A 13,937-nucleotide genomic window follows, 5' to 3' on the forward strand; every position below is an offset into this window, starting at 1 on the left:
AATGCAAGCATTTGCTGTATCCCCTCTACTACTGATATATATAGTATAATACAACTCTGTTTTAGGTCTAAGTATTTAATTTATAAAAATAAAATATAGCTTGTGCTAAAGCAGTTCATCAGAAGGTAATACAGTTGAATCAAAAGTGAGCATGGTCAAGTGCACCCATTAAATATTCTAAACCTTTCAGTGAGCTTGTGATGTATTTTACTTCTCTTCAGTTTCACTATAAGTGTGCTCATAAATGTCAAGTACTAGATTAACAAATGATAATATTGGAGAAGCAAATGGTTCCATCTGAAGACTTTTAAATTGTGATTTGTGGCGTTCATTATTTTTCACTCCCAGCCAACAGATGTGTTTATGAGTTTCATTTTCTGCGTGAGTCCTGCGGTAGGCACTGGGCCAAAAAGTAATTTTGTCAAGCTTACCCTGATAGATGTGCATTTCTCTCCAAGTATCACAAGGCAACTCCATGCTGATCTTGCTAAACTGAAAGCTTGTTTGTGTTGAGGTGAAAATGGCATGAAATGCCCCCATTCCAAATTATCAGACAATTTCTAACTGCAAAAGGTCTTCAGCTACTTTTCTATTAGTTAAAACGTCTTCTGCAGTAGACTTTATTGCTTTCTCAAGTCTTTTTTTAAACATTTAATGAGCCTGAAATTTTTGTGCCTCAGAAAATCCTGTTTATATGATGATGATGATTTTAACATAATTTGTTTAAAAAGCTATTACTGGTGTTTTGCTGTCTGATTAACTTGTCATCCAAAGGGCTTTGTCTGGAAACTTCAATAAAGTATACACACATAAAAATAAGACGTACATTTGTAACTGAGACTACATTTTAGTCTCATTATAACGGATACTAAATTAAGTATAATTCTTAGCATTTAGAGCCTGAGGAGCAAGTTAATGATTCTCAAACATAGGTGGATTAAGTTTTACTGCAGGATAATACATTTGATCACAAAAGCTCTAATGTAGTGAATGACTTCCTTGGCAGAGAAATGGTTGTGTTGGTGTCTCGCATAGGGCACTGATGAGGAGAATTGGCTCCTTATCACTTTCACTTTTCCTCTTCTTTCTGAAGAAGTCTGGGTTTGAGTTATTGCTCTCAATAAACCCATCAAATTTGATTGAGAAGGGTAGACAGCATTTTTAGCCAGCTGTGGTGTGACTTCTTCTATGTGTATTGTCAGGTTTGTAGTTAAAACTTTGAAAATAAATATTCATGCTTTTTGATTTTTTTATTTGCATTGTATGCTCTTGTTTTTGTCAGTTCTAATTAAGTCTTCAGAATAAATAGCATAGTCATATTTATACAAAGCGACAGTTACCATCTTTAATGAAAAGCAAGAATCAGGAGAAGGAATTATAGCCAAAGTAAGAAACTGAGAGTCAAAATCAGGTAAACTAAATGGTGCACCCAAATCCCAATTGCTAAACAAACTCATGGTTTGAAATCATTCCTAATTGTTAATTGATCCAGAAAGTATCATGTGTCAAACCCTGTGGACTAGACAAAAATTTGAAGTCAAGAAACATGTTGCCAAAAAGTTCAAAAGGTAACCAGAAAGCCTACTAAATACAATTCAAAATATCCACAATCTCAGAAAACCTGGAAGTGCACAACATTGGCATTTATACCATCATGACAGTGACATCACGTTTTGTACACGTCTGGTTATCCCCTCGCAGTACACAGGCTAATAGTAAAGAAACTTCCACAAAATGGTGGCGCCCACCAAAATAAAAATTACATCTCATAATAAGCAAATTACAATGGGAAAAAATATTTACTAATTCAAGATGACACCAAAGGTAAGAAATAATTATAGAAATTAGTTCCCTATACAACAAATAAAACAGAAATGAATGAAATGCAAAGGAAATTTAAAAAGTTGAATATAGTATGCACTTCAACAGGATCTGTCAAGTTCTTCAGTGGTTTAAGATTATTTTAGTGTCTTTTAAAATGTTTTTTTTTTGTCTTCTTCATATTAATTTAATTGTTTCTTTTTATGTCTAAAATTGTTTTGTCACACGTTGTATGACGTGATTCTTTTTGAGCATTGCATATGCTGTAAAGGACACTGTTTGTTTTGTTTTGTGGAGGTCGGCGCTTATGCTTCAAGTGCTGATATGTTGGACGTCACCTTATTTAAGGGTGATGAGCTTTGTTAATTTCTCACTTGAACTTTAACTTACTCTAAAGAAAAGACTTGTCTCAAATCTTTACAGTAGGTAAAGATTAACAAGTTTCAGACTTGGAACTGACTTTTAATCGAGTTTTGTTTCTGTCTTATTTAGGAAAGGTCTCCTGATTATTTGACCCATTTTTGTTAAATTCTAAGGCAAATTAAGAGCATTAATCATTGTTTTTAGGAAATGCTGCTATTTATATTTTTCATGTATTAATTTATTTTCATTAGTTGTTTTCACTTTGTGTTGTTTTATTTTGCTTGAAATTTCTATTGTCTTCCAGGATGCATCATGTGTTTTGGTATATGACAAACCACCTATTTTCCCCACAAACAGAAAATGGAGACAGAATTCATAGCATTAAATTCTCAGAGGTTTTTGTTTTATAATCCTGATACCGGTATTTGCTAAAATGCTTCTTTGTAGCTAAAATGTGTTTCCTTGTACTTTTCTATATTGTAATTTGGCTCTTTATTACAGTTTATCACTTTTGATTATCTTGTTTCAGCACTGTGCTATTTAAGTGCTTGTGAGGAGCTAGTTAATGTAGGCAGGAGTTCATTCTGCTAACATAAAATTGGGAAGGTAAAGCAAGACTTTGGGAAAATTGCTTTACATTATTTCTCTAGGTAAGTTTTTAGGTGCCTTTTTTATGTCATGTGCCATTTTCATTTTAGTCTTCTTTTTCCTGTTGTTATCTTTGACATTGCAGTATAACATGTTGTTGCTTTTAAAACTTATTTTTTTGCATCCACTTCATTAAAGTAACCAACACCTTTTTGAAGTAAGCATTCATTCTGCAGTCTGTTTTTTTATAATATGCTTCTTTACTATAAGGTTATAGACAGGCAGGGTGTTGGGTCCATCCCTAGGTGGGAATTCTGCTCATTGTTAGGCACACTGACAGAACATACCCACATTCATATAAACCTGTTTAAACTCATTAATTAGTCTAACATGCAAGGTGCTGGGATTCAAGAAAACTAAGAAAGCCCGCACAAATAATGATCTCCTTGGGAATCAAATTCTCTGGTACTATCAGGCAATATAGATTTTTCTTGTATTTTTATTTTTAGTCCAAATCTGTGTCTTCTGCTCTCATTGTGACTGAACCCATTACTAGTTTATTTCTGCAGTGGTTCTGTCTCATGTCTTGATTGTTCTTTATTTCATTCAGCCTCGCTTGGCTTTTTTGTTGGTCTTGTCTTTACAACCACTCACAACCTGTCCCTACATTCAAGTTACTCTCATGCTTGTAAGTGTTGTCCCTGTATTGAAGAAGCCAAACTTTTATCCATCAGTTCCACCTAACATTTGTCCAATCTTTATAATTACCTTTAATGTCCCATTCCATGTGGAATATTCTAAACATATTTTTTTTCTCATCTCATTCAGCATATGTTATTAACCTACTGGCACTTCTACCAACATGCATTTTTTAAAATGCCTTTTTCATATGGCTATGGCTTACTTCTACAATACTTCTCCTTGACACATTGCTCAGCATAAAACTCTCCTGAACCTCATAGTGGGCTATGCTGAACAAAGCAAAACCTTCTTCACATAGACATATTCCTACCTTAATGGTAATGATAATAATAATAATAATAATAACAATAATAATAATAATAATAATAGTAATAATAATAAGAAGAATACATTTTATTTATTTGTAGGCGCCTTTCTAAACACTCAAGGACACCGAACAATAGACAAAACACAGATTATAAACAAAAGTTAAAATCAGACAGAGAAATTGTAATCAAAGAGAAAAAGCAGTCTTAAACAAATGAGTTTTAAGTTTAGATTTGAAAAGTGAAAATGATTCAATATTTCTAAGCTCACATGATAGTGAGTTCCAAAGCTAGGGAGCAGAGCAACTGAATGCTCTGTCCCAATAGTGGTAAGACGGACGAAGGGGACAGTCAAGTGGATGGAGGAAGAGAATCTAAGGGTACGGGAGGGAATGGCAAGGTTGTGGATAGCCTTAAAAGTTAGTAGGAGAATTTTGAATTGAATTCGGAACTGAACTGGAAGCCAATGAATCTGCTGCAGTACGGGAGTGATATGGTGAATAGAGAGGGTTCTAGTAATAATTCGGGCAGCTGAATTCTGGACCAGATGAAGTATTAGTACAGAGTATTCACATGCTTTTCAAACTTAACTCATCAACTTGATATTCACACAAAATCACATAACTCTTGCAGCATGCCTCAAAGCAATCAGTACTTGGAGGAATTCAAACAGGCTTCAGCTAAATGCCAAGAAAGACAGATTGCCATGTGTGATATTTTAAGAAGCTGTCTTCCTTCTCAATGAATATTTGATCCTTTCAAATCATCTTGCCATCGTCTGAGCTTTGGTGTTTTACTTGAAAATTAACCAAATATTGATTCACACATTGTTGCAGCAGCCAAGACTTCATTCTATTACCTGTGATAACATTGCTAGAGTTATGCACTTAATTTATTATTAAAACTTTAATGGTATTCCCAAAGTTTGAACAGAATATCACACATTCAAAATCCTGCGCTAGAATCCTGTCTTAGATAAAACGCATTGGTTACTGTGACTCAACAATACTGGCCTTCAATTAGATAACAAATATTTTACTTACAATGCTGTCAACACAACACCCAGATTCAGTCTATGCTGCTCACTCCTAATCAAATGCTGAGCAAAAAAACATTCTATGATGTCACATCATGTCACATGTCTAAGTCTACATAAGTTTCCCTACAAAACCTTTGGAAAATGTTACTTTAGGTCTGTGGCTGCTACTCTATCAATGTCTAATTACAAGGTTCTCTCAATTCCAAGATTTAAATCACACTGAAGATTCATCTCCTGCTTTGTTGGAACAGTTCTTTCAGTATTAACTCCTAAAATAGGACTATGTCTTGCTCGGTTGAGTCACAGATCCGCTTTAGTCAACTGATTATTTCCACTATGTAATATTCTCTTGAGAATCATGTCCTGTACAACTTGTTCCTTGTGTCTGGATTCTAATTTTAACATATATAACATTTTATTTATTTTTTGTATTAAGAGTTTTAACTTAATTCTGTATGATATTCTTAATTCTGCAAAGAACCAATTGACTAGGCCTGGTGCATAGCCTTTACATTGACTCTAGAAGGTAATATCAAGTGCTAATTGAATTAAAACAAATTCTTCAAATCACATACCAGGCTTTATCAGCACAAGATAAACAACATGAATGAATCAGTTTGTTGATGTTTGCCCATGATTGTACTCTACTGAAGATGTTGTCTAAGATAAATGAGTGCCTGATATTTCATAAAACACTCTGGCTCTCTAGAGACTTGTACATGAAACTAGTACTGTTTATTAAATATTCAGTGACAGAACTTTTGTAATCGATAAACTGTGTGTTCCCGCATTTATGTGTCATCTAATGCATAGTTGATGTTTTTTAATAGCATGTGAGGAATATTTTGTAACTTAATGATTTTAAACCATCTTCCTTTCTTAGGGAAAAACAGAAGAGGCATTTACAGTAGGTTGTTAATATATGATCACAAAACTGAACATGAAGTAAAAAGAAAATGTTATCCATAGACAATAAACTTTCTATAAAGTATCACCATATTACAAGGACAAACCAAATTTGAAGTTGCAACAAAACCATTTTCAAAGCTAGTAATCTAATTCACTAAGACCTTTAGTTTTGTTTGCTTGCTGGATGACCAAGTCTGTTTGTGTGAAGTCTACTCTCAGTAGTCTAAGTTTGGATGCTCATTAAAGCATGTTGCTTTCTTTTATAGCAGAATCATGCTGGTGTTACACATCACACAGCAGCCAGAAGGTGATGGCACACTGATTGCTCAGCAATTCACTCCATCTACAGCTGGAAGGTACTAGCACAAACAGTCAATGTCAGATTGGACAAAATGTTACAAAATAATAATAAACCTATTTCTGACAATAGTATCACAATGGTAACTATTACTCAAAAAATTGTAGGAATCTGGGGGAAAAAAACTCCAAAGATATGTAGCTGAGGCAAAAACATTGACTTCTTCTAAAAATTATTTGGATGATATATTGGAACGCTTGTCAGTTTTCTTATGTTCTAACTATGCTACTCTGGTCCACTGTGCAAACTGGCATATCTTTTGCTGTTATTAGAAAATCTGCTGTGCTATTTGTGTAACAATAGCAAGATGGCTCAACACTTCTTCTAAAGAAAGTCTTCTCTTCCTTTGAAAAGGCTCACAATTCTGTGCATGTCATAATCTCCTAATGATGTAAACAGTGGTGTTACATATTGACATCTGCTAACACAAGTTTCAAACCTAATAGTTTAAAAGTTTTCAGAGCAATTATTAAAATAAATTTTACAAGACCTCTTGTGGAGTGAGAGTCTTGTTTAATGCAGATTATTCTGGTACACCACTCACATTATGGAAACATTCAGAACAGTAAAAGGTTCCAAGCTCTGTGCCTACGTTGAACAAGCCTGCATCAAAAAAAAAAAAAAACTCAAATTGTGCAGATATTCTGATGTGAGGAATTTAAAGAATTTTTTAAAATAATTACCTCTGCTTCAGCAGTTTAACATTTTGCTCTGAGACTTACTAGGGGGCTGTGGTGGGTTGGCACCCTGCCTGGGATTGTTTCCTGCCTTGTGCCCTGTGTTGACTGGGATTGGCTCCAGCAGACCCCCGTGACCCTGTGTTCGGATTCAGCGGGTTGGAAAATGGATGGATGGATGGACTTACTAGGGGGTGAAGTTGAAGTTTATAAAGAAATAATTCATTCTGGACTAACTCTTTTATTAAATACGGTTTATTGTAAAGTGATTTATAGTTTTACTAAATGTATGCTTTCATTTTGAACATGCTAGATATTTAACTACAACATAAAGGTACCCTGTGAACTTTTGCTGTGCCTATAATTATCAAGCCTTACATAAGGTGCTTGAGAAAATCCAAACTGTACTTTTACTTTTTAACAGCATAAACGGTAAATAATACTTCAAGGGAATCTGATCATTGAATATTAAGGACTATTTTTAAGATATGATCTGTGTATAATGACAAATATGAAAAATGAAAACTGACCATTTTTAAAAAAATAGGACTTTTTACATTTTTGTTTTAATTTATATAAAAATATGTAAAAGCTACTTAGATAGCTTTGCGCAATTAATTAATCAAGAAATTAATCTTAAAATGAAGAATCAGTAAAATAAAAGATTTAGAAAGATACTAATTGTATTGTGCAGTTGGTTACCAGTTTTATTTAAAACAAGAACAATTACAAATTCATTTTTATGTTGCATAAGCTTACTTGCGGTCTCATCACAGATTCTGTGTTGCCATGGCAGCCAGCGTTTGTCTATATGAAAGGTCCCTTTGTTAAAGGTCATTTACTTTCATTTTCAGTTTTCTGAACGACTTGCTTAAGGGTGTTTTTGATTAGGTTGCAAAGCATCATAGCTGTCTGGCCCCCTGCAGTTTTACTTAGTTATATTTGCCATTTTTTCTGCAAATTTAATGGGAAGTTATAAAATTTGGCATAAATGTAGAAATATTAGAAATAAACCTTCTAGCAAAATACAGCTGGACTTGCCTAAACATCTTGTGGCATTATAGATATAAATACTGAATGTGGTGAGCCAGGACCCTAAATGTATGTCATTCACCTATAAGGAAAAAATTTTTTTTTTAACCAGTAGATGGAGACTGAGGTCCTACATTAAATCTGTTGTGTTCTGCTTTGAGAGATCTAGTTCTGTATAAACAATAACAGAAAGATCAAAAATGAGTGCAAATGTCAGAATTTTGAGTGACACAACAACAACAAAATAAAGAGGTGAAAACATTCTGAAAGATGTAACATCAGCTGAACTCCCAAGCTACTCAAGTGTGTCTGTACGACTGTCTCAAATTATATGTGCAGTGCTGAAACTGAGCCTTCAAGGTAAAATGCAAAATGATGCATCATTGCAGTGCTAAATTGGTGGTGCCAATCATAGTAAATCAGGGAGAATTATACCAAAATATACTATCAATGTAGAGTATTTTTAATAATGCCATGTCACACTTCGTTCCATCTTCTCAGAAGTTGTAACTTGGGAGCTGGGGCATTGTACTCAAATTTTGTGACCATGCCAGTGTTTTGCCAGAATTTTACGTTCTGTAAGTATTATATACATACATATATATCCTTCTGCTACATCCAATTAACTGGCAATACTATAACTGAGACTCATTGTCTTGCGAAATTTTGGAACAAAACATATATATTACATGTATAGTATATATAACATCATAGACTAATAAATTCAAACCCTGTTTTGTGTGTGTGCATAGTTAAGATAATAAATTATTAATAAGAAAATAAACTGCAGGATCCTTTAAGTGTTCTGATCATTTTGTTTTTGTTTCTATTGCGTAGTAGGGGCTGGGTGGTCTTTGGGCATTGGAGCCCTTACAGATTTTGATGTTTTCTCCAGTTTTTCTTTTTTTCTAACTTCCCGACCATCTGACCTTATAATGGGATTTATCTTTAGAGGCTTAAACATGATATTATACTGTATATAAAAACTTGTTTTTTTGTTACTTATTTTTGTTCTTGTCTAATTTAACTTGTTCATTTCTTGCAACTATTTCTTTGTCATCTTGTAAAGCACTTTTAGCAACATATTGTATATGTAAATGTGCTATAACAACAACAACAACAAATTTCTTATATAGTCCAAAATCACACAAGGAATTCCTCAGTAGGCTTTAACATGTCCTCTTTTTTGACAGCCCCGCCACCCTTGACTCCCTAAGAAGACAAGATAAAACTCCCCCAAAAAAACTTTATAGAGATAAAAAAATGAAGAAATGTTTGATAAGGCAATTCAGAGGAGGGACTCCCTTCCAGGTAGGTTGGGCATGAAATGGGTGTCAGATATATAGAAATAAATGTTGTTGTTGCAATTTTGCTGTCATTAATTTTATTGTTATCTGTTTGACCTGCATTTTAGTTTATTTTTGTGGTGATTACTATTGTCATTAGGGTTTAATGACTTTCCACCCCAAAAATGCAACAATAGTTTGTGACCAGGAAAAGTACAAACAAAAGAGATTTGGCAGTATCAAAAATAAGTAACAGGCTAGGCCTGAACCCAAGACACAACTAAGAACTGAGTCAAAAAAAAAACAGAATCACAGTCAAGGTGCACAACTAGAACCCCTAACTCTAAAGTCTTCAAGGAAGTGCATTTTAGTTTCCACTAACAGAAAGAGAACTGAAGATGCATTTTTTTTGTTAGACACAGATCCAACACATAGATACCATGTTTTATAGGAAGGACACGATGACAACAAGCTGCCACATAACTTCTGCATCATTAAGATACTAATGGACATAACAATTGCAAACAATAGGCTGCAGCCACGCCGAAGTAGCCACAAAATGGCAGTGACCATCCAAGAGACCGAATACAAAATGGCACTGTTAGAATTAAAAAAAAATATTTAAACGCTATAAAATCAAATCACAAGTATACACTATGCCCAAAATTAACAAGTAGGGATTTCAAAAACAGCTGGATAAATAACTAGATAGATATATGTATAAAATATTACAAATAGACATAAGCATATAAAGTTAGTTTATATGTACACTTTTGCCATAGTGTATGTATTAAATTACTATAAAAATGAAACTACATTGTTTACCTCTTCTGAGATATAAGCAAGAATTTTTACAGTTGTGTAATATTAATTGTATACAGTACCTTCCACAAAGAAGGCAAGAATACAATCCATGCAGAATTTCTTTATCAGATTGGAAAAAACACTAATTTTGATATTGTGTTGCAGACAATATTTGCTCATGTTCTACCATTCAGAGCGAGCTCTAGTTGCAGAAACTGGCTGAGGTGCTACCAGGAAGCACAGTGTTCAGAAACCTCATAAATGGGAATTCACATTGCTCTGCAATGTTAAATCATTTACAATATTTCATCTACTGATTTTTAAGTAAACAATTTACAAATAAAAAATATAAACCTTTTGAAATAATTTTCACATACACAGTACATTAGCTAATAATCCATTGCATAAAACCAGATGCCTTGTACACTAACAAAAATCAAGGAAATTCAGGACTAATTCCAAAATGTCACATGTCTCTAAAGGAGTGATTAGTGCAAACACTCCTTATCCCATGACCATGCATCTTAATCATGGCTTATGGCTCAATTTGCATAGTTAAATATAAAGGCATTATTACTCCAGGCACTACAATGAATTAAAATAAAGAGAATATGCCTTTACATAAATATAATTAATTTAGTTTTGATTTCTAGATTTTAATGACAATTAACTGGCTTAGACACTTCATTTCAAACAGAGATGCAGTTTGAATTTATCTTAAAAAAGGAGTTGCTCCTTCTCTTACGTCTCACTCTGATTTGATAATTTTAGTGGATTAAATAATAAAATATTGTTAAAACTAAAATACAGTTATAAGGCTGTTAAATATATACTTCTGTGCATAGAGTACACTCTTTAAGTCTGAGCCTGACTTAAAAATCAAGTACATACAACAGTAAGGTCATCAGGCCAAATATAAATGTTTTAAAGCTTGTATGGAATTGGAAAAAGGAGATGTATTTATCTGATGTTGAAAATGTGAAATCAATATCCTCACAGCTTAGTTTTTTATTTTAAATATGTATTTTATGTGTACATTTCAGACTGGCGTCAACTGTGGAAGTGCCAGAGGTTTACAGGTAGTGTTGTCTCATGGCAGCCCCAGTCTGCACTGTAGCCAAAGCTGTTTGTAGAATTTGTAACCCACTAAGGATGAAGACAAATGGATTATGAATATAAAGAGAAGGGATCCAATGGCAGTGCATCCAACAGGGAAGACGGCCTTGATAATGTAATGTCTAAGTGGTCATGGTTTTTATTGCATTTGACCACTTGATCAGTAAGTTATTTATTTGTAGTAGATACTTACATCTACTCAGACATGAGGAGAAAAGACAATGACTGGGTTAAGAATCTGAATCCTGGTCACTGAATCCATAAGACACCAGTGATAACTACTGTGTCACCAACCTGCAAGTATAGTATCAATCAGTCAGTCATTCTCAAAACCACTTAATCCAATGAGGGTTTTATGGGCCACAGCCTTTCCTAGTAGCACTGGAAGCAAGGCAGGTAACGGCCTTGGATATAGAGCCAGTTCATCACAAGGCCCAGTCATGCTCACCCACACAATATATATTTGCTAAGTAACATAACCTGCACATCTACGTAGATATGAGAGGAAAATTGGAGTACCCAGAGGATAACACCTGGAAAACATGCAAACACCACATGGACAACATCTGGGTGCAGGATATGAGCTCAGGATGTTAGATGTGTGAAGCAGCAGTGCTAACTACTGTCATACTACATTGTCTACTGGTGAAAAATGAAATAAACAATCATTATTTTATAAAGCGCATGTCTGAATAATTAAATAAACAATTACTATGTTATATAGTGCCTTTCTACATTGGACACTGAAACAACCATTACAGAACCTGTCAGTAGTAAATTAAATAATTTTATTTTACAGTAACACCTTTTTACAATGAAAAAATATAGTAAAATGTCCATTATTTAACACATTACATTTCCAAAAAGAGCAATGAAATAAATAATAATTTAACATATTCTATTAACAGGTGAGCAATTAAATCAACAGTCATTTTGTTACTTCCCAACTTGACCCCTGAGCTGCTCTCTTTACCCATGGGTCCGACACCCATAACACAATGTAACACGACTAATATTAACATAACAAACCAAAAATTCCTCTTGGGTAGGGTTTAAATACCCTTCATTCAATCTCATGATAAAAATAAAAGACTAATGGTAGATAAATATGGATGTAGCAAAATTTCTCATATGTTACCTGTTAATTAAGTACTGTTCACTAGTCAGTATCTAATTTTATAACTGGAATGTTTTACTGTTTGGTTTAAAACCTGCACAATACAAGCTCTTCAAAATTAAATCTTAATGAATTACATACCAGGTGCTTCCTCCAATAAGTGCCTCCCAATAATGGCGACCACTGTCAATGTAAACATTGCCCATTACTCCATAGCTTCCTTGGCTTGTGAAACGCTCTTGGGTGTGGCTCTTTTTTGATGAGGTCTCATCTCGTTCTACAGTTAGATTGTCATGTGACACTTTAAGTTTCCTGTGGGCAGATTTTGGGTCCAATTTAAAAGGCTGACCTAAAAGAAATGGAAAAAAAGATATCAACATTAGTGCCATACTTTGCAGCTATTTTCAACTGCTTGCAGGTAGCACTGAATAATCGGTAACCAAAAGCTTTAATTTTTATAAATTTGGGATTCTGCTTTCAAGGCATTATCCTTTCACATATAACTGCTAGGGAGGCCTATATAGTCTTAGATTAAAAACAATATACACAGTACTTATAGTAATTTTGCAGTGGTATTTGAGATATTCATTGCTGTTCCAAGTTCCTTTTTCATCTCATAATTATATTTGGATATGGAATGTCATGTGTCATTTGAACTCACTGATTGCTTATGATCTGCTTATTCCCCTTTGTGTAAAAACTGAGAAGACTGTTTGCAATCATTCCTTTTAGCTCTTGGGTTTGATATTGTGCAAGGTCAGAGCAGAATGACTGAAATAATATATGTGAAATTTTCCATTCCTAATTGAGGTATTGAATATATGATGTGCTGATAAAAGGTGATAGGCAATACTGAAAAGAGAGTCCTTGTAGCTTAATGGATATTTAAGGTGGTATGGATAGTCAAAATGATTGCAGCCCACTCACTCCAGTTAAATACTTTGGAGGACTACTGTTGAAACACATCAAACAGTATATTCCAAATAGTCTGGACAACCTCCAGCTAATGTACTGTTGCAAAAGAACCAAAGACAATGCAACTTCAGAATATCCTGGCAATCCTGGGTAATACAAACTCCCATGCCAAAAAATTACTATTTTAAACTATTTAGCTGTGTATTTAACACTTAGTGCTATCACAGCTAATCACCATGCTCCCTCTGCAACTCGACTTTGGACAGCATGTGCAGATTAGCAGCATCTCTTCATCTAAGCTGATTGTCAACAAAGGTGCTCCAAAGGGCACTGTGCTGGGATTCCTTGTTCACCCAAAACCGTGTATCTAGACACTACTCCAGCAACATTATTTGTTGCTAGCACCATTATTAGGAGACTGTGTTTGTTTAATGCGGGGTGTGACATCCTTTACATCTTCTATAACTCAGTGATGGCCAGTGTGATTTTCTCCGCTGTGGTGTATTGGGCAGGTAACATTGCTTCAGGAGAATCCTGCCAAATTGACAAGCTAATTAAAAGGGTAAGCTTAGTTATAGGACACACTCTGGACCCCCCTAGAGGTGATAGTGAAGGAGAGAATTAAAATAAAACTGAATGCTGCACATCCTCTCTCTGGCACACTAACACTGAGGACTTTCAGCCAATGAATTATTCAGCAGAAGTGTGTCAAGAAACTCAATTGGGGCTCCTTTATACCAACAGCAGTACGTTTGCATAATGCCTCACTGCGACTCTGACAGGCAAATCTGAACATTTTTGTCTTTTTAATTTTCTTGCTTTACAGTAATCCCTCGCTATATCGTGCTTCGCCTTTCGCAGCTTCACTCCATCGCGGATTTTATATGTAAGCATATTTAAATATA

The 13,937-nt window shown here is 34.4% G+C and overlaps 1 protein-coding gene across 7 annotated transcripts in view; it reads right to left on the minus strand.

Annotated features, from left to right (window-relative positions):
• mid1 (midline 1) overlaps positions 1 to 13,937 on the minus strand; it is a 652,072-nt gene that overhangs the window by 10,866 nt on the left and 627,269 nt on the right. For all 7 annotated transcript variants that reach the window (XM_051926812.1, XM_051926811.1, XM_051926813.1 and 4 more), the window contains one exon: positions 12,259 to 12,466. In XM_051926812.1, coding sequence (XP_051782772.1) covers positions 12,259 to 12,466 — 208 coding nt within the window. The remainder of the gene's footprint in view (positions 1 to 12,258; positions 12,467 to 13,937) is intronic.

The sequence above is a fragment of the Erpetoichthys calabaricus genome, chromosome 4 (genome assembly GCF_900747795.2).
Source record: "Erpetoichthys calabaricus chromosome 4, fErpCal1.3, whole genome shotgun sequence".
Taxonomy (NCBI): Eukaryota; Metazoa; Chordata; class Cladistia; order Polypteriformes; family Polypteridae; genus Erpetoichthys; species Erpetoichthys calabaricus.